The following is a 25,765-nucleotide window of genomic DNA, read 5'->3' on the forward strand; positions in this document are numbered from 1 at the left end:
ATCACGGAGTAATACAACTCAGCATCACATAGTAATACTATGGAAGATCACATAGTGATACTATGGAAGATCACATAGTATTACTACGGAAGATCACAGAGTAATACTACGGAGCCTTGTGTTGTAATACCAAAGAGCCTTGTACCGTTCAAAGTCGTATTTAAACATTTTGCAATGTATTCATTACCAGAATCACAACCAGAAATAAAACAAGGCGAACCGAATTAATTATAAGGCACATAAAGGATTAAAGTTGCCCCTTATATTCCTAATAATACTGTACTATGTTTATCTCAGGCAGTGGACATCATGGATCCTTAAGAGAAGTCTGCCACCCGTTCATTTTTTAGAGGCGTTTCTTTTCGATCCACTTGAACAAACAACCTGGTGCCATTTTTCATATTTGTGGAAATTAAATTAAAAAGGGTAATCTTTCGCTGATGGGATATAATGGGTCTTACTTATAGACATGAATAGAATTTGATTAAAAATGACAAGGTGACTTCTTTCCTCTTGTTTTAAACAGAGGGAGTTTGATATGACTTTATAATACACGCTTAAGTGTCATGAACATTAAAATAAATTATGGAACTTCAATCTAAACTTAATTTATCATCAGCTGGTAATGGATCAATGAATAGTTTTTAAAATAGTGATTCTGGCTCCCCCTAATGTCGGAAAAGCCAATATCGCAAATGATCTGTTTAATAACTGGGTTAAACGGGTTAAGGTAAATTAGTTAACAAAAAAAGTTTAATATTGTAGAATTGATTCAGTAAAATAAATAAAAATAAAATGTAACATATTGTTGCTTTAAGACCTTTTTATCAGTTTTTGTGTCACTTGTTTCTCATTGTGAACCATTTATTGTTACACAAGTGAGAAAAAAGAAAAGATTAATTCAAGTTGGAAGAAAATTCGTCATCAATTAAAATCCGGAAGAAGTGCATCGCAAACTGGAAACCATAGATTCTCGAATAACTGTTGCTTTGGCTAGGAATGCCACTGATGTGCCAAAAATACTATCTCTTCACCAAATGTAACCATAATCTCTTCTTTTCTACCGATGGACTGTGAGATTTGGAAAGCCTGAGAAGAAAAAACCCACACAAACACATGGGCGACATATTTGGACGTGCCGAGCAAGAGACAGTTTTGACTGCGCGGTGAAGAACATATGTCGTATTAATATGCAGCGCAGAGGAGGCGCTGAATTACGGGTGTTGACCCAGTGAAACATGGGATGTGCCAGACCTTGAGAGGCGTCTTTAAACATAGCAGTCGCAATTGACCTGGAAAAACCTGTGGGGGTTGTATTAAGAAGTAAGAGGAGAGAGTAAAATACAGCTTGTTGTTTGCGAAAAATACTTTAAATAAAGTGAATCTAGCAAACCTGTATTGACAATTCTTAGTGCAAGATGTTGCGGATCTATCGTTTACCTCTTTAAATGTTTAATTAATATGGGACCTCTCTAACACATTAATCCAACAGGGAGCTCTACCTGTTATGGCCGGAGTTCCTATTTCTAAATGAGGTTTACAGCACATATCGCAGGACAGTAGAAGTCGGTAGCCTCTGGGTGGTAAGAGTGACAAGATTGATTTAACCAGGAAAAAAAAATTGGGTCATAGAATCTCCAGGGTTTGTACAGAAAAGAAAAAAAGAAAATGAGAATTCTCAGAAAATATGCGGAGGGGAATTATCCGTCACAAAATGAGCTCTGATCACGCTGGCTGCGATTTATTGATGAGGTTTCAGAAAGTCACCCGAGCCTCGGCTTTGATGTGACACAAAGCTGGATGGTCTTGAAGGTAGTCACACGTAGTCTCTAACACACACACAAAAAAAAGTAATCCAGTAACTGGAACGCACATGTGACAGAAAATGCTGTTAATCCCGAACAGCGCAATTTGCCGGCGGGATTTTGAAAGTGTCGCCCGACAGCTGACGTGCCCTTAAATATTGGAAGAAGGCGTCACAGGGGTGGGTGTCAAGCTCTTCCAGGGAATAATACATTTTTAATTCCAACCACTTCCAGGGAGCAAAATACGCTGTAGTTAGGGGTTGGATGACACCGGGATTGTGTCCTCGCGTTAGGGAGAGTAATGACGTGAGTGACAATATGCTGCCAGACTGTGGAACAACAAAGTAAGTCGCATGAAATATTGATTGCCTGTTCTTGTTTGTATAGTGTGCGCTGGGGCTTGGCAAGTCAATTCGTACCAGGGTTACCGGGGATAACAAGGCTCGCAACTGAGCCGAGACATGAAAGCTTTTTTCTTTTTTTTTCCATTTTAATTTGATCAATTTAAAACTTTCCTTGTCAAGACTTATTATTAGTGTCAGTGTTAAAAAACATAAATAAAACAAAAAAAACCCCTCATAAAGTGACAGTAACAGACGGAGAGAAAAACTGCAAATCTTTGGGTAAAAAAAACCTGTTGAGCAGAACACGATTAGTCTGGCTACTTGTGGTAAATTGTCAATCCATTAGAGGAGCAGAAGTTTAATAAATATGCTAATATGTCTGTTTCATGACACGTTTTTTCCAAGCTGACGAATAAATGGGAAAGAACTGCGGCAACGATTCGAACCCCCCTGGAGAATCCATTTGGATTGTTTGGAGTATGATGAAAAGTTAATCAAGAGTGATAATTCAGTTTTGTTTTGAAGGAAAATAATTCAGCTTGTTTGTAAAACACATGAACGGTCTACGATGGTTTTGGTAGTGCTTGGTCGCACAATGTTCCGTACTAGCATTAGGATGATGACACGGACGATGTTGTGGACGACAAAATGAATGGCTGACTAATAAAAACTGATTTTCTCTTCATTTACAGTGACCAAAACATTTTTTGTTTCCTTTTGAAAACAACAAACACATCTCTTTTTTTGGCAAGGGTGGTGCGTTCAATGGCATAGGAACTCATATGTTCACTATAGTAGGGCAAATTAAAGCAAAACTCAAATAAAAGATCACCAAAATTCAATTTTTTTTAAAATATATATACATATATATATATATATATACGTCATTGTTGGAGGTTTTTTTTATATCATGGTCATATTTTTTTAATATCAGGATAAAAACGTTTACATTTTCTCTACATATTTAAAAATCTCTGCCGTTTTATTTATGTTCACACACATTTGAATCTCATTTTAATTTTTTTAGGTGTTGATTTTTACTCATTCCGTCACGTCTACATTATTTGTATTTGACAGAATGTTAATCAAAAGCAGTCACCATCTTCCAAAATATTAAGGATCGCTCCTCAACATCAAGGCGGTGTGAGACGCCTTTGACGGAATAAGCTATGAAATGTAAATCATCTGCTCTGCGAGAATAGATCAATGTGTTTCGGGATCAAATACATTAAAAGAAGCCGGCAGAGAGAGATAATAGAGGATGAGCGAGAGACGAAAACAAGAGGAGAAAAAGTGGAGAAAACAGAGGATGATTTGTCCAGCAAGAGGAACATAAGATTGTTGGACCTGGGCTTAAAAAACCTGAAAATTAGATGGAAAGAGCTGAGATTAATAAGTAAAACATCTTATTTTTGATGTTTATACATAACAAAACTTCTTTTGAAAGTCAATACATTAAATTCTGAAGGCAAAACAATTCACTGTGGCATTTTATTCTAGTTTGTGTCTTAAAGCTCTCAAGGTGAACAAATCTTTCAACCTTCTGAAGATAATTTCTAACAAAAAGTAAATAATGTAATTTTTTAGGTAAATTTCCGCTCCAGAAAAAACAAGTAACACATTTACGATGCAAAAGAACACTAGCTTACAAGGAACAAATCAATCGGATGGCCACTGCCTTATTAATTATAACATTTTTTTCTTTAGAAATCATTTTCCATTCTCAGTACTACCAAAGTACTTTAGTACCCAAGTGTATTATAGTCTAGGCCAGTGTAGTATAGTCTAGGCCAGGGGTCTTTCTACCCTCACATACCCTTTTCCAAGAGCTTTATCCAATACATGGGACAATTCTTTTCATTTCATTCTTGTGTCTTTCTATTATCAAATGTCTCGCGGACTGCTATCTGTCCCGGCCCCATAGGCTTTCAAAGTAGGGGTCGGCCTGTGGGTCCCTGGGGGGGGGGGGAATTCAGGTGATTGCAAGGCAGCGAAAATGGAATTGATTGTAAAATTATATATGATAAAATATTATTTCCCTAGACTAGCCAAACGAAAACTGCCTTGAGCCTTAAGTGTCCCATTGTATCTGAACACACCACCTGTGAATGTCTCAATCTGTGCTCGCTAGATAATACAAAATGTTACTGACAGGATAAGGACCAAAGGAACCAACTAACAAGCCTGAGGTGGAATATCCAAATGCTAAAAAAGTTAAGCTCTTTTGGCCACCTAAAATACGATAGTATAAAGCAGCAATTATCAAGTATGGCTTCACAGTCAACCTATCTATCCATCCATCCATCCATCCATCCATCTATTCTTGCGATATTTACTATGAGTATTTGAGTATTTCTTAAGTACTTCCGGTTAATAGCACTGTTAGTCTTTCAATGCCTGCCACAAACAAGCGTAAAAAAAATAGACTTTTTTTCCGCAACAATTCTTCTTTTCGAGGCTTTAATACAATATGGACCTACCATACAAGCAGTATGGAGGTATTTCAAAGTTTTAAGCGTCTTTTTTGAGTAAGATTCTCCCTCGACGCTCATAAATTAACTTACATTATTTTTTGTCTAAAAAAGGAGTAGATTACTCTGAAATTAATCCCCTCTCTTAGTCGACCTGATGGTGAGTAGAAAATGAGTGTTGAATTGTTGTTTATCTAACCCTTTAAGAAATAAAATATCATGAAAAGTGAATAAAACTAAGAGAATACCCCTAAAAAAATTTATGTTTCTTTTCATATTTTGAGCCCTGGTCGAGGCTACAGATCCCTTAACTGACCTTGAACCATTTTGATATGTACTACTGTCTAAAGCTTAGCTTAGCCTAGATGGGGCTCGTTTTACCAATCGTAATTCATGACCCGGCTAAACTGGAATACTGCATTTCTACAATGGCCATGACCGTCAATTGGCTTTAAAAGTGGTTTAGCACCAGCAGGAAGACCTCACAGATGCTCCATCAATATCCTACACAGTCGATGCTCTGCTTCAGTCGTTAATGAGCAAGTCTTTGGACGAGCTTGCATCGTATGGATTACGACAAAGGTCAACTTTGACCTCACGGATGTGAAAAAGGATGCGACAACTGGACATTTATGAGGAGATGTAAAATCACTGCTTGACATTTCAAGGCCAATATCTGACTCCTTACTGGGGAATCTAATTCAAAACATCAACTATTCGATACTCTTTCAACAGCTTTTTGACATAAAGAGAAAGCATTTTGTTTTTGTGTTTGTTTTTTTTTTTAAAAAAGCGCATTTTGTTTTCATCCAGATGAAAGAAAGTGTCTCGAGGATTTTCAGTACGGATATGAAGTGCTGTCATGGAGAACGTTCCTGGTTGGAGAGCAACAAAAGGTGTTTTGTTTTCTTTCATTCTCACTGCAGGTGACATTTTTTGTTTTGCACCCCGATGTTTACACGATGAACAGACCGACAAATCAAATTAGATCTGACACATGCATAACCGCAACAATAATTGAGCTCAATAGACGGTGCATTTTGTCCAAATTGACACAGATTATCCCTGTATTTCAAAACCAATTTCCCATTTCCATGAAGCGTGGGTCAGAATGCGTCGAAGCAGTCGAAGTGTCATATTGCTTCTTGTTTCGAGGCCTGCGCATGACAACATGTGCACGATTGGCACAGAATAATAGAGATCAGGAGGAGACAAACTTTCCCAGCGGAAGAGAAATCCTTACGTTTAAAGCCCCCCCGAGGATATCAAACGAGAACCGAAAGGCATTCGCGGTCGCATTGTGAGCAGCGGCGCTGGCACGCCTGGCACACATGTGGAAGCTTAACGCCATTCAAGACTTTGGACTTTTATGTGCACGCACCATTGTCGTTTTTTTGTTTTTAAGTCGGGGCGAACATCATTTGCATTTCAGTGTCATTGATGTGCAACAATACAAAAGAGTGATTTTGTCATGCGACGTGCAATATTCTCATTTTGACACGTTTTAGTAATGAGATACGAAACACTGCAGTCAACTTCTGTATGAAGACTTTATTGTCTTCATCAATTAATCATTTTGTAACTTGTTTTTTTTTAAATAAATCAACTGCCACTTTAAATAGAAGTAGACTAGAGTAGAATATGTGTAAATCGTAACCATTTTGTCAAAACTACCGAATAAACAAAATGATAATAATAAATGTTTCTTTCTATAGAAGCCATCAGATCAGATGGATGGACCCTCGCAACGAGGAGGCGCCGAAGAGATTGGACCTCTCATCATATCTGGAAGGTGGTGTCGGTGTGCCTCAGGGCTCTATTCTAGGACCGTTAATATTTACTGTTCATGATATTTCTACCATGAGTTGGAAATCCAAATCTATGCTAATATTTTCTCCTGATTTTGTAGAGTTTTTGTATCACTGTTTTTTCTTTACAGGGGCAATTTAATGTCAATGCGAGCATATGTAGGCATTTCTCAGGGATCAATTCAAGGAACTTTTATATTTAGCTTTAATGTTAATATGTCTACCCTTATAATGCCTCACGATACATCATGATGCAGTGTCTTTGATTTGAAAGACCACTAGATGTCACTCTCAGTGAAAATAATGCCAGGTTTCATTGAATTAGCACAAAACCAGAGACAAAGATTATAAAGCTAAGTGTGACATCTAGTGTCCTTTTAAAATCAAGACACTGTATCATGATGCATCATGAGGCCTCATCACTAGTTGACACATTTGAGCAGGACTGGAGTTGCTCCAGTAAAACGGAATAAAAAGTTAATCTGCAACATCTTTATCGTCGACATTTTTGTCCCCAAGGACAGGAGAAGGTCATGAATTAAACGAGAGCCTGATGTTTCATGTGCGCTGCATCTTTTTCATGCCGAGCAAACTCCCCGATGCCATTTATTACTTTCACCAAGATGTCCATTTTGACCGAGTTTATCTTCACCAGATAACAATTTCAACGGTACCAGCCTTTTGGTGCGAAAAGTGAAATATGACCATTTTGTAGTCCCTGGAGTCTTTTTGATGTCCACCTTCTGCTCATATTCACCCGGGGACTCGCCGTGCATTGCCCAGTGCCACACACTGAGACCAAAACTCATCTTAAAGCAGAGAAATTGAGGTCACCATCGAGAAGTTTTTAGGCAACCAGCTGGGTCCTCTCAGGAAACTTTCTCCCCTCCCTTATCTGCCCACCTCTTATGAATATACATGCAGAGCATCCCAGGAGGCCCTGATATGAAGGTGCCCAGATGGAAAACCACCAAACTCTTTTTTATTCACCTTCAGGAAACTTCCTCCATCTTAATCACATGCGTGTGTGTTTTTTCTTTTCTTTTTTTTTTTTCGCGCTTACGCTGCAGAAGATTAACATCTCTTAAAATATGTGGACGTCACTTGTTGTCTTAAGGACGGCAGCGGTGGATGGACCCACATATTTGTTTTCACAAGGTTGTTTTTGGAATCCGTGTGAAGGTCATGTCTTTGTTCCGTCCTTATCGTGAGTATAACATACAGGAAATGAATCACGTTGCCAATACTAATGAAATAAGTGACAAAATAATAATGTAATGTATTTGTATGTATATTATTTTGTGGGGTTTACTCTCAATTTCATTATGCACGTTTTCATAAGAAATACAAATTGTAAACAACTGAGATAATGCTGCGTTAGCAAAGTAAATATTTGCTTTAGCTAATATTAAATTCAAATAAAATAAAACCTTAGCAACAAAATCAGAAAGGCAGCATAGAGTTGGGTGCCTCATGTCGTTTTTGGTGTTATTTACACTGATCAATGGTTTGCTTTCGACTACAAACATTCAATTTTGCCTTTAGAGCTCCTAAGCTTCGGAATGACCCAAGATTACTGCAGCGATCAATGTCTTGAAACTGCATTTAAAAAGCATTTGAAGGAAACATTACTATCATCCTAACGTCACTAATCTATCTTGGTTAGTGTTCTGTTTGTCTGGCTTGATTTCTACTAAATAACATGTTGTTGTTGTTGTTTCTCTGATTCATTTTTTTTTTTTTGCCCTTTCTTGGTTTGTTTTTTTAGCTGAATGTTTAGTTTTGTTTCACTTAACTTGTAAGTAAGTAAGTAAGTAATTGTCATTTGTAAAGCGCCTTTCTAGACGAGGGTCACGAAGCGCTTTAACAATCAAAAAGAATACACAGTTAAAATATATACTTTAAAAGGCAGAGACACATAAGACAAACACAGGAGTCCCAGAAAATCCTGCACAAATAAAAATGTCATAAGATGTTTCTTGCTAAACAATTAAACAAAAAGGTTTGATCAAGGTACACACGATTTATCCCCAAAACGATCCCCAAAAAAACTGACAAAATGCATCAAAAAGTCTGTTAAAATTTGCAAAATGAAGTTGAGAGAACAAAACTATAAGCTTGATCATACTTTGAAAGTTATTTCATTTTATTTTATTTTTTTATGTCGCGAGTTTATCTCTTTTATAATCATTTCAGGCACTGTTTGTTAACCAGCACCGTTAAAAAGTATACGTTTTTAATTGACGGTATCAAATAAAACCTATTTATTTGATTGATTAATCCATTGATTAATAATTTACAGAAAACTAGATCATAAACTAGATAAAACATATAAACTGTCTAGTTTTAATCTGGAAACCTTTAATAAGGAAATGTTAATATAGATAAAAGGTTATTTAATGCATGCCTGGTTTGTTTGTTTCTTTAATTATGAGGTAAAGTCTATCATAAAGTATATTTGTAATATAAATTGACACCAACCATGTACATGCTTTAAGTATCGGTCCGTTAGAAATTATATACAGCGCTGCAAAGAAAGGAAAATCAATGATCATGATCTACTGTGCTTGTCTTATGTGTCTTGACCTTTTAAGTATATATTTTATTGAGTATTGTTTTGATTGTTTAAGCGCTTTGGGACCCTGGTCTAGAAAAGTGCTTTACAAATATTACTTACTTACTTACTTTACATTGTATTGATTGCTTCTGTCTGAAAGATCTTTATTTTGGAAAATAGACCATATTATAGACCATAATAGTAACATTAGCGTGCGACTCTTGAAACGTCAAGACTCTTGATTTGGTAAAATAAACCTTTTAACTAGTAAAAATGAGTGAAACATGAACTATATTTGGGACAAGCTTGTAGCAGGGACACCAGCGCAGAAGTATAACAATAAAGTCTATCTATCTATCTAATGCACCAATATTTGTAAATTATTTGTCGGCACATAGTATGTTTTTGTTTTTGCCTTTTTTATCTGAATGCTTGGGACCCCTGCACTGCTCCATACAATAACACACCATTTAAAATCATTATTTTTGTTAAAGGATTATAAATTATAGATTACTGAATCGTGAATGGACCTTCAGATCCAGATTTATGGACCCCCAATGGAGAAAGAAGAGATTCCACCACTTCTTCCTGCCCACTTCAGTCCGAATATTTTATAAAAATTAAAATGTTTAATTACAGTAGGACTCCCACCCACATCCATTTTTTTTTCACATCTGTAGTGTGTGCACTTGTACTTTTGTTTATTGTATGTTGATATATTTACCATTATTTTATTTATAATTGTGTTTATTGTATCGTATATTATACATGACATGATTATGATACTTTAATTATTATTTAATATTAATTTATTAGTTTTCCATTATAGTTATATTCATTTTTTAATGTTATTATTGTTTTTATTTTGTGTGTGTCTACTGTATGTCTTAATATAATGTATCTGCATGTTAAAATTCTTTCTTTTTTTTTTAAATACTTAAATTTTCTCAACATGGGACTAATAAAGGTGTATCAAACAATTTATTAATACATGTTGTGAGACCTAGAGAAATAAAGTAAAGACAAAACTATGTAATTATATTTATTACTAAGGCTTCAAAAATAGTTCCTGGTATTATGGAAAGTCAGATAATTCCTCTAATTAATGAGTTTATTACCACTAATCGTATTTATTCCGAACAAACCTCAGTTATTAATGAGAAATTACAATTATTGGTGCACACGCTTGCACACACCCTCCTCAGCACGGATTCAGGTTTCTGGCTAATGTATTCAAATGGTGGTCACAGTTTGTATTATTCTCGGTAGAAGAGGGCAGAACGCCTTAATTGGATACGGTATTTTTTTATTTATTTAAAAAAGCCTTTTAAAGGAAAAATACCAATACGCTTCGGTTTTCAATTTTGAAACAAAGCGGAACAATTAGTCCGCGGTCCTGTAATGCGACACCGCGGTCGGAAGAAATAAAAATGGGATCCTTAGCTGAACGGCCGTGGAGATAAACAGACCCGGTGGAAGAGAAAAGAATCTGAACTGACCATTATCTGCTTAATAAGCAGCCGCGGCTTTTAATTACCGCTAATTAACTGGACCCTGATTTTTGCCCTCAAATATTTGCTCGCAAGCGCTGAACTCGCATTAAAAAATGAGGGTTTTTTTTTTTTTATTCCGGGGCCTGCCGTTTCAATTCAGCGAAGCTAAATGTCCGAATATTCATCAAAGTGACAACAACACGGGAATTTAGCCACGGCCATCCATCAACGTGAAGCTATAGCACGGCGCGCTGCTGCGCTGATAATCATATTGTACATTTAATATTCAAGACTTTATCTGAATTAAACATCGACGTAAAGCACAGAATACAGGTTATGGAATCAAACACGTGAATTATTAACTTGTGGCAACACAATAATATGAATTATGTATTTATATTTGGATTGTATCTAGGGATTCTTTGAGTTTTCGTTCAATTTAGTACAAGACTTCACAATCAGAGGACGGCGTTCAGTATCCTGAGCACTGATTGGCTCAGCCCGGTAGTTACTGTATAATAGCATTTGTGGGAGAAGTTAAACATTTATTTTAGAGCTAAATAATAATAATAATAATAACAAATATTTTCCTTTGTATTGAACAACGGTTCTAATGTCATTTTTAAACTGATCTCGCCACCTACTGACCTCTAAACAACATGAGACTGTTTCATGAAGCTTCATCACTAATATCAAGGAAAAGTTTATTGATAACATTGAAACAACGATTTCAAAAGCTTAATAACATTTAGTTTTGAATTCCCTCGACTTCGAAATGACAAACTCGATAGATTTGTTAATACGGCCTTTTTTTTTTATATGGAAACATGATTTTAAAAGACAAAAACATTCAAAAATCCACATTCTTCCAATAATCACAATGATAACAACATAAAAACAAACGCTTGAAAATATATCTTGCAAAAACTGTGAATAGTCTGTCTGTGGGTACGACAATAACACCCCCCTAGAAACCGTGAACAATAGTTCCGCCGTGGCTGTAACCTAAAATTAAATAATAACACACACAATAAATAATAGATATATTTTATAAGGGATATTATTAATATTTAGTATTATTTTGGTTTCAATTTCTATTACATGCCTAACCAAAACGTTGTAATACTTAATAATAGCTTCTGCTGTCACCATGGTAACTGCATATGTTCGATAAGTAAAGGGTAGTACAGGCGATAGAGCATAAAAACAGGTTGTTGGATGGATGAGTTGGGTGAACGTGGATTTCCAAGGGAGGAAACCTTTAAACTCATGTGCCTTATGCTTCGATAAATTTAGAAAGAGCAACGGCAGGCTGAATAAAAAGCACAATATGTTCGTTAAACAACACCTGGCTGCAGGTTAATATGATTTGTCATTAGGTCCCAACAGTGTTATGAGCTGACAGTGTTTGTATCCGGGGACTTTAACTTGCCTTAATTTAAGACTTTCGCATAAACATACTTCATCAGAGATGAGCCACTTAACTTTGAAAATGATGCCGGAGAACCAGAAAACTATGTCCACGACTTGTAAGAATAAGTTTTGTAATAAAAATGAAAGACACGGAACGCAAATAATTTGATATAAATTTAATTGATCTATTTAATCATTTTAATAGAGCAACTCATGTCAAATTCCAACATCCCTGACTCACATGTTTCAAATATTGAAGTCTTCCAAGATGCAGTAAGTCCTTCACACGACCACTTATTAGTTGATAAAGTTCTTCCCCGTCTCGATCTCAGCGAACAAGAGGTTACGAGAGTGGATTCCATTATGACGTAATGATGGCTTCACTCCTTCTCCAGCAAGCTGTAATCACACCCCACTTTGCTTATACAACGAGTCCCTTGGAAGTGGAGACTCCCGGGATTGATGACACAAGGTGACAAACCTCAATGTTTGACCAATCACAGCAGAGTGGGTGGGGTTATGGTGAACAAGATTTGATCTCCAAAACCAAGCCATTTTAATTTATTTGCAATCTATCTGTTTTCCATTTTTATTTTAATTATTTTCCGATTTTTTAATCCTTTTAGTTATTTGTAAATGTCAATGTATTTGAAAGAATCAGAATCAGAATCCTTTTATTTGTCCCGCGAGGGGAAATTCGGTTTAACAACAGCAAGAGCAATATACCAAAAAAAAACAAAAAAAAACACCTAGAAATAAAATAATAAAAAGAAAAAAAATAAATCTAAATAGAATAGAAAATAAATCTGCACTATATTATATATACACACAATCATATTTACAAAAATAACAAGAAAGGTGCAGTTAAAGAACCTAAAAAGATACCCAAAAATACAATAAATTAAACATCAGGGGCCTCATGTACTAAGAAGTTCGTAGATCTTCTACTGAATATGTCCGTAAGATGAAATCCAGAAGATGACGCAGCACAAAAATATCAAATGTATGAATCTGTGTCCGACACGAATTTAGGCATTTTTCCTTCGTACATCCCAATCAACGTAGAATGAATCGCAGACTTGTTTGTCCCGTTCAGCTGCTTTCATTTTGCAGCTTCACTTTGATCAAAGTTGTTTCACAAAAATCTTCATGACTTTTGTTGACTGGAAGCATCAGACATGAATCATTTTCTTTTTTTTATAATTAAAACAAGCTCATAATTCCTTATAAAAAATTCTGAATAGCGTTAAATAACAGATTAAAATATTCAGTATAAAATTATCGATGTTGTCTTAATAAATACAGTTGTTGTTGGTTAATGAGAACATATTTATACGTTTTTGAATAATTTAACATCCACTTGTGTAACTACAACTACTGTGTGTTAATTTAACTAGTCACGTTGAACAGCTCAACGTGACTAGGCTGACATGCATCTGAGCAGCTGATCCTGGTGTACCCGACCTACAAACCGGGCCGGAATTATGAACTTTGCTCTTTTCAGTATTGATACATATGGAATTTGACATGGAAAGGTTGCTAAGCACGTTTTTTGTGCATAAAACCGCGTACTTGAGGCCCCAGGTCTATGAAACATGCTGTAAATTACAAAAAAAATAAATACAATTATTCACCAGATAATCAATGAATGACCTTTTTTTACACCAACAACTAAAACGAGAATAACGACAGATAAAAAAGAGAGAATATTAAGCAAAAAATGCAAACAGGGACAGTTAAGTAAGTAAACAATTCATTACATAATCTGATATCCCTCAAGACACATACATCATATATACTGTAAATTATCCCACCGACTTATACGTGTGAATGACGACACTAGAAAATCAAACCATCAACCTGAGAGCCACTAGTCTGAGGTTTCATTGTGGAATGAAAGAGGAACAGCAGAGTAACTTATCTCTGTCTCAGGGAGAAAAAAAAAAGAAAGGACTTTGACCCAGAGCCAGGGCACGGAGAGAAAGAGGCGCCAAAAGCAGCAGGACATTTTTGGAACTGTCTGGCGTGTTAGACTGAAGTCATTTGGTAGAAGTGACAGAGAAGAAAGCGCTGAAAAATGTAACGACTTCCTTTAAACACCTCGAATCCTTTGCCAGTTTTTGTGGTGGTTAGCAGCGGCAACTGGACGACATTCAGGACCAGCATCTCGACTCATCTTGAAACATATATTCAAAGATATACATACCACGACTTTGTCAGGGAGTAAATTCAAACGGAGAACCAAGACCTTCCCTAACATCTCTCAATAGTCGCCTTTACCTGGCGACAATCACTTCTCATCCACTATCAGAACGAAGATCCTCCACTTGTCACCGGCTTGCACTCAGTTCAGGACTATTAGACGATGAGCTACAGTCGAGGCAATTCAGAGCGACATTGTAAGAGGAGAGGATTTTCCAAGTGAAATAGTGGAAGAAAAACAACTGAGTGCTATAGGGTAAGTGGAGCATTTAGTTATTTTTAGGGAACGTTTTTGACAGTCGTTTTGTGGCTTCTAAGTCAGATGGAAAACCTCCATGTTATATAAGCGTTTGAGATTATTTTGTAAACGCAAGAAGAAGTCGCACCTGTTTTTCAAAAGACTTTTCAAAATTTCTCCACAGTTGTTTTTGAAGTTTAAAGGATTTCACTTTAGCAACTTCAAATATAAATGAAATATTTTTCAAGCGAGGAGCCTTGAAGCTATTCTTCCCAGGATAGAAGCGAATGTTTTTCTTCAGTTTTTATTTGGATTCCGTCCACCAAATACTGTCAACATCAAAATGATGGACTGATGTGTAAAGCTGGATGTAAAAAAAAAACCACCAAAAATACGGTATACTTTTAGCTAGTGACCAAAGTGCCAAAAAGAGCCAAATCCATTGGCCAAAAAGTTTTAAACTCACAAACACCAGTAGTAAATTATTGTCAAACATGGCACAGACTAAGTTGTCTTTTGACTTTTTTAAAATCTGATTTCGTAGTTTATTTTTTTGTGGATTTGGATCTGTTTTATCCTTACTATATAATTACGACCATATAATCGAATACATTTGATGCGATGATCTGTATTCATTAACCATCTGACAGAGTAAAAAAGTCCATTGCTCAGCCTGCCTTTAGAAAAAAGAAATGCAAGGCCACAGAATATCAAAAAATGTAGCAGGGGTTGCAAATTTTAACACTCTTCCATTTGGGTTTCTGAAGGCAAAGTTACATTTGTAGTTTTAGTCAAAATGGGCATTCAAACATTACAACTTATTTATTAAAAAATATTTGTGCATACTTGTTCTGGTTCTGTTTCTTTAGAGATCTCTCTTAATGATGCTCTTTTTTTGTTCTACCCTTTTCACCTATAATGACACCTGAACTAGCCAGTGAGTGTTTACTTTTAGATTAATTTATTTTAAGATCAGGCACAATGGCCTTCTGGACTTTCTCCTACCTGGTTCTAGAAAACCGTGTCGTCATTGCCGATATTGAATTGACTTTATCCACCATCTTGAATGCTAAATATTCCCACAGCGAGTCAAAAGCCTCAATAAAAATATAATATGGAAGCATAAATAAAGCTTGATACCTAATTTTTCTACATTGAATATGTTGGGAAAGAACTTGCCAGATGCATTTCGGTGAAACAAACCTATGTTTTACACTTTACCATTGTCCCCCCGTCTTCCATTTCCACTCTTGGTTCTCCTTCTGCTCCTTATGTGCCACGAGAAAAGTCATTTCCAGCAAAACAATGTCTAGAATAGCTTCAGATTTGAAAAAATCTATTATTTATCATGAATCTGGCATGTCGAGAATCACGACTGCTCTTTTGTTTAATAGCGTTCGCATAGAAATGCGTTACAAAGAAGCAGACTCCGGAATAGCCGTTAAGTGCCATAAGAAACCTCTGTACTTGATGATATGGAATGTGGGAGCTGACAAGAGTGATGACACACCAGGCAATACATGGAAGGTTCCATGTACTTCAATCGAACATACTTTATGATAAGAAATTGACTAATTATTGAAACGATATATGAATTAAAATGTTCAAATACAAGCACTTAATATGTTTATATAAAAATGTGCTGTTTGGGCAAAATATATTATGTAATTAACACTTTTTTAACACTGTGTAGATTTTCCATTTTCCACATTCATATTCATTCCCAGTCTCGCATGAGACGTCAAACACCAAATGTTAACACAAAGCAGATGCCACGTTTCCATTTTTTGTGTCGCACTTTAAATATTAATGGCCATGTTGTGAAAACCTGCGACAGAGTCAGACATATTATCAGCGTGAGAACTACTTTAAAAACGGGGTTTCTTGTCACAGGAGAGGTTGATATTTTTCCATCCTTGTGGTGACAGTGTTCGTTTGTGAAATGGAAATGAGCTAAATTAGCCATTTCTACAGAATGACATATTGAGATAATTTATCTGAATTTAAAGATTTTTATCAGTTGAAGAAAACAGTTTCTGGTCATTTTTCTGCAGTGTTGAACAACAGACTTGTCTGTGTCTTTGTCAAATACAACACCCAGGTTTCTCAGGCTCAGTTTGATGGACTAGCCAAGGTACTGACTTTTATACATCTTGAATATCTTGTCTTCATACAGCATTTATCAAAGTGACTATAACTGTAATGACTAAATACTCCCAATTTTGACGACTTACATGAACTACTCTAAAATTGGTTTATATTTCAAAATGAACTACACCAAAATGTCTCTACCATTCCACTCCACTATTGTTACTCCCCGGGCCTGTTCTTATTATTCATCCTCCTTCCGTTTTTGGCACTTATGACGCCCAGCACTGTTGAGTGCACACAAACACAAAAAATACATCAAAAAGTGTGGGACAATCAGACTCGCACTGCTATTATTTTTCTCATCAGAAAAGTTTGAAAAACTGCAATACATTTCCCATAAGGGGAAAATAGGACGAGGTCAAAAAAATCTGTGACGTTTTTCAAACATCTCCTGCTCTGGCATGTGTTCACGTAGAAACACCATTCAAACTTTAAAACGTAGGCACAAGCCCTGAGTATTTTAGTTGTATAAGAACTGTTTTCCTACGATGTGTAGTTTTTGAACTGTGACCCTTGAATGACGGTGAGTGATTTTAAGAAAAATCAGGGTTTTCAATGATTGTGTACAGCAGAGTGTTCATGCAGCAGAGTGGAAGGGGCCAACTGACAGAGTTAAAGTCTAAAACACAAATCTGGACGTTTTTCAAATATATCCTGCTCTGGCATACGTTCACGTAGAAACACCATTCAAACTTTGTAATGTAAATCAAAGTCCAAATACTCAACGAGGGATTTGACTCTTTTGTAGCTTTGATTGTTTTTTCATCACGGGGTTAAGTGCACAGCTCACCTGGCGGGGAATTGTCTAGTTGTATTTCATGTTTTATGTGATCTAACTGTATTATGTTATTTCGTTGTTTTCTTTGTGAAGCGACCTTAAGTGCCCATGAAGGGGCTTTTAAATAAAATGTACTGTTATTAGCAGTAGTATTATATAGCTTGCTCAAGAGGAAAACAAGACATATATATATATATTTGAACACTAAAATGTCACCACATCTTCACATTGTTAGTGTGGTGTGTTCAATAATGTTCGAACAGCGGTGGTGCATTCAATAGGGGTAACAAAACAAACCTTTACGAAATTAAACTAAACTTTACTAACAAATTGACGATTAAACAAGGAATGGGTGGAGGACATTATATCCGTCTTGAATCATAAGAACCTTTGAAATAGAGAAATGGGTTTGGCTAAGAAAAGATTTTTATACTAAGAAAAAACAAAAAACATGAAAATATATTTAATTTTTAGAACTAAACTTATACATATACATAATCTGACTAAAATAACAAGAATGGCTGAACAACACAATTGTGTATTATTATTATTATCATTATTTTATCTTGAACAGGAAAGTCTTGGACTCGACTCTCTCGTAGTCTCGGGAGTATCTTGGTCTTAGGCGTGTCTTAACTGCAAGCCTAGCATGTAACATGTCAGCTCATGTCATGGAAGCTGCTTATCCATAAACCCCCCGCAATTCCAATCATGGACAGTATCCATTCAAACAAATCCTCAACTGACTCTGAAAGTGACTTTACCTCGACAGTGGACGCCTTCATCGTAGCCGTCGTCACAGTCCTTGGCTCCGTTGCACAGTTTGTTGAAGTGGATACATTTTTTTGTTCCTATGCATTGTATGTGGTTGAGCGGACATCTGATGGCCACCTCCTGCACACCTGGAAAATAGAAAGTGTGCATTAAAAACAAGTATTTAAGAGTGAATTAACCTGGGTTACAATATGCTTGTATACTTCCTATATCACCAGGGGTGTGACCCAAATCACATACTTCTGCCCTTACACTTAATATTTTGAATGCACAAGTGCGTCCCAATGAGCAGGGTGCGAAAATGTAGTGCAGTGCGCAATGAGCACTCAATTGGCTAAAAAATGTAGTGTGGATTGATGGACACTTTCCACCCTTAACCGCCGCCATCTTAGTGACGTAGATGACGCTAAAATGAAGCTACGTCACTAACAACAGAGCAGATACCGACCTAAATGTCTCGAGAAAACACACATTTTACCACAAATAAAACACAACAACAGTAACAACGAAATGAAACACGACTTTTCGGCAATAGTGTTCCAACAGCTGGTTGTGGTCAGCGTTAAAAAATAGTAGAAGAAGAAGCTGTCGAGTCATTTTCGGTAAGTGTGTAGCGGCAGTGTTTAATTTGAGACAGTACTACCCTGTCGGAATTTGTGCACTACACAAGTACGTGCACTGCCTTAATGTGTACTCTAAACCAGTGCACTTGGAGAAGTGCGCAATTTAAGACACAGCCCAGGTAGGTATGTAAAGAAAACACTGAACTATGCGGATTTAAGTGTCTCTTAAATTGTTCTAGGACCTCTATTATACTCATCAGTATGTTTCTTTTTGCCCAAAACTCTCATTTAAAAAATATATTTACATTAGAAAATACTTAAGCCCCACCCACTTAAAATGCGCTGTTTTGGCTAAGAAGAAATCTCATCCAAGCAACAACGCCCACTCTGCTATGATTGGTCACAAAATCACAAGTTGCATTCAAGGACTCACGTAAATTTCAAACTCACCCCTAAAACTCCCGTTTTGTACATTAAAAAACGAATAATAAAAATAAGGTTTGCTGCTTAATGTACACATTACAAAAACACCTAAAAGGCAGAAGTAACTCTCACCATGTTTACATAAATATTTATTTTGTTTCACGATTAACATGTAGGTTCTTAACTTATTTAGGGCTTCTAGGGGAGGACTTTTTCAACAGTGTGATGTCAGAGTGTAAAATCAAATCTGTTGTCTCATTTGGCGAGATTTCATAAGGGAGAGAACTTTATTAAGTTATAACTTACGGAGCAACGTCATGATGAATGACCAACTGCATTTTGAAGAAGACAACTTCAACATTTACAACATGTGAATAAGTCAAGAGAGTTGGGCTTTTCACATTAGGTGCCCTTTAAAGTCGTCCAGAAACAGCCTGATTATCGGGATCACCTCGAGGGAAAGTGATGAGCGTCCGTTAAAGGATTCACGACACACAAACTCAATGTGATCCTCATCCCCCGCCTGGGAAGCGCATAAAACACGGCTGACCAGTGCATCGCCAACGTAAAAGTGTCACATCTTCACCTCAACTACATTGATATCAATTACCGACTTGCCATTGCGGTCACTTAGTGGGAAGATTTATCACCTGTGCGATGGGATTTCTCCTGATCCCCGAAGAGCTCTCTTCAAGGCACACTCGGAGTGAATGGGTGATTAGTAATCACAGCACTTTTTTTTTTTTTTCCCTGCTTTGTGAAACGCTGCGATTAAGGAACATTTCAAAGTGCACCATCTTCACACTTGGCGCCGGAGTGACAAAGAACGACACGACTACAGATCCCCCTTTTTTTTTTTTCTATCTGGGCACAATAATGACTTACGACTTCATGTTGACGGTTTCTTCCGAACAGACTTTCATACAATACATATTTCTTGAGTCACAATATAGAACTAATTATTTTGAATTTCCCTAAAACATAAGTACTTTGAGAGAATCTTTCAAACAAACTATGTCTCCATAGAATAAATAGTATAATTAAAATGTTGTGAATTCTCAATTTTGCCAATTTGCTTACAAAACCTGAGAAAAGTGTTTTATTGAATCATTCTAGTTAATCAATCAAAGTTAAAAAGTCTCTTGGCTACTGTCAAAAAACACTTTGACCCACAGTTTGGTAGGTCACATCACACTCACTGATTTTGTGGGCGTGTAGTCGAGACTACGTTACGCATCTTTAAAGTAAAAGCTAGAGAGTTTTACTCCACTTTATTGTTCACGATTGAAACCATTTATACGGAAATGAAGAACAATACATGTCATGGTTAACTACTTGTGTTAGGTATTGTTGCTTTATACGTGGGATTTTAGGAGATATACTTTTATACATACATTTTTTTATTGTGATTTTGTAAAACATACAATATTTACCTATAGCATTTAATGTAATTCTCAAAACATGTTTTAAGAATTGCTCATAGTTAGAAAAAACAGAAATATATATGGTTACTATATTTATAAAAAAAACTAAACTGAATGAATATATATACATTTTTAAATATGAAATTCAATTCCTTTTTTTTGTGTTTTGACTACTGTTTGAGAGAAAACTTTTTTTTTTTTTTTTTTCTTCATCTCAAGAAATGAATAGCTCCCTAGATTAACAAACGAAAATGCTTTGTTTTTCTGGAGATTAAATCGTGTTTACCATAACCACACCCACTCTGCTGTGATTGGTCAAACACAGAGGTTTGTCACTGCGTGTCATCAATCCCGGAAGTCTCCACCTCCAAGGAACTTGTTGTATAAACAGATTACAGCTGGCTGGAGGAGGAGTGAAGCCATTATTATTTCATAATAAACTCTCGTAACCTCTTGTTCGCTGTGTTTTCAGACAGGGGAGAATTTCATAAAGTATTAAGTTCAAAACATGGTCATGATGAGGGACTCACTGCATTTTGTAGAGGAATAATTCATGTGAGTGAGTTTCACATTAGTTGCATTTAACATATCTTATTTCCATGTCATTTGCAATCATTTTAATTTGTTATATTTTCTTAAATCATTTTCATTTAATTAATATTAGTTCATGTTTATTCTGTACTGTCACCACAATAAATTACAGTGTTGAGTTTACAACACTGGCAATACAATTTCTGATTCTGATTATGACAATTAATTTGGGAAATGAGTGTTCCAGTCACCACACAGCAGCCGACAGAGAACAAAGTGCAAACAAAGAGCAGAAAAACACGTCCACACAGAGGTATCCTAAACACCTTTCTTGTTCATTTCCTTTTGATTCTGCGGCGTCAACACATTCAAATGACCAACAGCTCTCGACTCCAGGTGTCAGGGACACGACAATAAAAGCAATTGTTGTCAACAAAACAAAGTGGACTATCCACGGTCTCACACTTAGACATGTTTTCCTTAGATAAGCCTTTAAACACATGCACGGCCATGGAACCGCCGGCGCCGACGCCTCAGCATATCCCTTTTGGCAAACGTGCTATTTAACACACAGCTGTAAAGGTCTGTGACAATGTAAGTGCGTTGTCAGCCTCTCCCCCTAACTTCTCACCACATGGGCTCTAATCTAATGTGATAAGAGGAGGGATGGATCATGAATATTCAGCAGCTCGGATCTGTCACGCCGGGGTAAACAGATGGTCTCTCAACGGCTGGGGTGTTCAGAAGTCCCCTAACAATCTCCTCGATACTGTACTGTGTGGTTTTCATGGTGAATCAAAGTCAAGTACAGGTTGTTTCATATTCTCTCGCAAAGTTTTACTGGAAATGTTCTCCAGACGGACTCAAAGAACCTCTATTAAAAGCCAACATTTGCTGAACTCTGGTTTATGTTAAATCACCACACATGTCTGTCAGGCCTAAGAAAATAAGATTGACAGTACATTACAAGCTAGGTTGTTTTGCAGAAAACTAGCAAACACTGAATACATGGACCTTGGCAGAGCTACAGGAAGGGCAACAACGTTCAGCCAGAAATTCTCTAACGACATCTGGCAGCGAACACAATAGCATTGAAAATTGCCACCATGGCCGAATTTTTCTTTGGCTGGTTCCACCTGTAGTTCGCCAAGGTATCTATAAGATGTTTTTAAGATTGAAGAGACTTTGAAAATGCATTATTATTTATTGTTTTCTGTACAGAGGTACTCAAGTAACACAGTAAATAATATCAGGAACACAATGTTGTTTTACAATGTTGTCTTTTAAAACAAAGCTAACATGTGCAATAAACGTGCATATTTATTTTGAATATAAATAAAATATTCTTAGTATAAACTTCATATAATCAGTAGAAATTCTGTTTTATACCCATGAATCTATTGTATGTGTTTGAAACACCATAAGATTTGAGTAAAATTCTTGTTTTTGTAAGATTTTTTTAAGATGTTGAAATATTTAAGCTTGGCCCTTGTGTTATCACAGGGTCAAGGTGACCCGAAGGCCCGGAAACAACCTTCATCTCGACCCAGGGACAACACTAGGGATACCACAAACACATTTGTGGGTCATATTTTGCTTAAGGAATACCGTAAGAAGCCCTAACATTTCTGTGGTTTTAGTCATATTATTAATATATTAAGTATGTCGGCTCCATTTAAATCACTAAAATTGGTTAATAATTGGTTGATTACAGTTGAACATTGATTTGCTCCAGTTAAAAATTGCTAGATTACAGTTGACATTTTTATTTTTCTACAGAAAAGAAAATTGTGAACCACTTCTACCGTTGTATATGAATTGTAGATGTACTGTTGACTGTTGTAATGAGGGATATTGAAAATAATAAATAAATAAGGATCAATATTTGAACAATTCATTTAGTTCTAGCAATTATTTACAACCTATAGCAAATCATATAAACATAAGCTTAAGTTGGTTGGTTATTGTAACTATATGTCTGGACACCCATGTTGGAAAAGTACCCCCTGTGGATTTTTATAAAGATTCAAAACTGCGAAAAACACCAGACAGCACTCACAACCAAATAGAACACCAGATTGTTAAATTGACGGTGAGATTAACCACCGACTCAAAAGGCTGCCACCGTTTTTTTTTTTGGCAAAGTGCTAAGGGCTAAAAGAAGGTCTTCATTTTTTAAAAGGCTGTAACCTAAATTCTGCTACTCTAATTTGGTTAAAAACCTTCCTTGGAATGAGACCAAGAACATTAGCCTATTCACACTAGTGTAGTACTAAAAATAAGGAAGTAGTTATCCATTAGCATTTCTGCCTTTGTGTGCGAGTTAGGCCAAGATGGCAAAAATCTGTCTTAGTCCATACAGAGAGCAGTTTATGGTGGTTATTTAGAGCTCAGGTAGATTACTGTAAAGAAGTATGTAGCACTGTTTCCTTCAACCCAGAAAAATGATCTTAACTTAATGAATATCACCCCACGATTTGGATCTTATAAACCACGAGGTTGTATGTTATAGTTTGGACCATTATAATAGTTGTGTCTAGAAGGAGCTGTCTCACTTGCAGTAAATACAAAACATTGAAGCGAGAATTATGACCTTCTCTAGTAGGAGAAATTACATTTCCCTGATCTTTAAAACTCTTCACTGGCTTCCAGTTTCTTTCAGGATCAACTTTCAAATTCTGGTTCTTACTTTCAGATCTATTCATGGTCAGGCTCCTCCTTACATCAGTGATCTGATCCAGCCTTACACACCAGCTCAGGCTCTGAGGTCTGTGGATCTCAGCTCCTAAGCTTTGGAACAATCCTCCTCTCCCTCTGTGTTTGATGGATCTACTGATTCCTTCAAGAAACATCTTAAGACATTTTTATTTGTGCGAAGCTTTTCCCTGATTTTCTGGAACTCCTGTGTTTGTCTTATGTGTCTTGATCTTTTAAAGTATATATTTTAACTGTGTATTGTTTTGTATTGTTAAAGTGCTTTTGACCCTGGTCTGAGAATCGCGCTTTACAAATAATTACTTTCTTACTTATTTAAAGATATAGATTCTTACATGCATTCAGGGCTTTCCGAAAAAAAACATGTTCGAGAAGCTGGCAGTTGTTGTTTAACGATAATTTCAGGTCTTGCTGTGGAAGAATGTCTAGAAATGGAAGCAGAAAACACAAACCCTAAGCAGGAGCTACTGGATCGCTGCCCTGGATGAACCACATGCCAACAGATTCCCTGTTGTCTATCCTGAAAACAATATCGAACCAATGCGAGCATGTAGGAGGCATTGAATGCATCCTGCTAGGTATTACACCGACACCTCATCTGAAAATACCGCCTATGTGAAAACATGGTGAAATAAAGATGATTCTGACGCCTTATAATTAAAACATCACACGATCTCCGAGGCTAGGAGGCGAAAATATCTAGCATTGTTAGTCGGCAATGAAAACAGGTCTCGCTCTCCTCGGCTTCTCTGGGTGATGTATCAATATTCGCCGGATTGTTGTGCAACAACAGTCGGGCTGATCAATGCTCGATAAATATAACATTCAGAATATTGATTTCCTGCCACTGCCAATCACAACGAGGCCTCCATCATGGCGGCCAATGTTCTCAGTGAATTCGGTGTTAACGAGCAGCGTTGAACGTGTTTATTGATTGGTTTGAGTCGTTTATTTTAACCGTTGTTGCCAGGTTATTATAATATTATAATGTGGATGCTGTCCAGGTGCAATGTTAGGGTCCATCTTTCCGCTTTTTACTTTGATTAAATGATGACAAAACCTTTAGGGAAAAAAAAAAAAACTTCAACCCTACATATCAAATTTTGTGCTGTATCAGTTTGAGTCTTTTGTGATATTATTTGTTTATTAGGCACTGCATAGCATAGTTAGCGTCTAAATGATCTTATACGATAATTCAGGGAGATCAAAAGAAGATACTTAAAAAAAGAAAAACAAAACAAAACTTGCTTTTGAATCGGGATAAAACACATTTATAGTTATAATCTTTTTATTAATATTATCTTTTTTCAAAAATGTAATTCGCTCAGTCAGTCACAACTAAGTAGGCATGGTCGGGTGTTAATATTAACCCTTGTGTTAACACTGGGTCAAGGTGTCCAAAAGGCTTGAAGACAAATATGTTTGTGGTATGCTTTTGGGTCACCTTGACCCAGACATAACACAAGGGTTAAAGAGGATTTCCAGTGAGTATTTTGGAATCTACTTTTGTCTTTTAAAACAAAGCTAACTTGTGAAATAAATGTGCATATTTATTTTGAATTTATGTTAAATAATTTAAATTCAATTACTCTACAATTAGAAAATGGATATAAACTTGAACATTAAATGGGGTTAAATCACATTTTTCTTCCTGGTTCATATATATATATATATATATATATATATATATATCAAATGTATTGTTTGATAATAATGTTCCTTTAAACAGCAACATAAAACACACATGTTTAACATAATTTATCCTTATTATAAGCCACTATATTTCTAGAATTTTGATTTTTGATTATTTTTTCAATCAATGAAATACTGTACGGTTATAAATAGTGATGGTCTGATGAAGCTTCATGAAGCAGTGTCATTATTTTCAGAGTCCACTAGATGGCGGTCTCTGCACCATTTTCCTTTGTTCTAATGAAACATCACATCATTTTTAATATGATGGCGCCACCTACTGGTCTCTAAACAACATGGCACTGCTTCATGAAGCTTCATCAGACCATCACTAGTTATAATAAGGCATGGCTATTAACAAATAACTAAATTACCAATAAGGT

The 25,765-nt window shown here is 36.2% G+C and overlaps 1 protein-coding gene across 1 annotated transcript in view; it reads right to left on the minus strand.

The window, feature by feature from the left end:
• Positions 1-25,765, minus strand: part of lrp1bb (low density lipoprotein receptor-related protein 1Bb) — a 348,034-nt gene that overhangs the window by 204,909 nt on the left and 117,360 nt on the right. The window contains exon 3 of the mRNA XM_087804844.1: positions 18,025-18,162. Within this exon, the coding sequence (XP_087660970.1) occupies positions 18,025-18,162 (138 nt within the window). The remainder of the gene's footprint in view (positions 1-18,024; positions 18,163-25,765) is intronic.

The sequence above is a fragment of the Callionymus lyra genome, chromosome 12, assembly GCF_982586985.1.
Source record: "Callionymus lyra chromosome 12, fCalLyr1.hap1.1, whole genome shotgun sequence".
Lineage (NCBI taxonomy): Eukaryota > Metazoa > Chordata > Actinopteri > Syngnathiformes > Callionymidae > Callionymus > Callionymus lyra.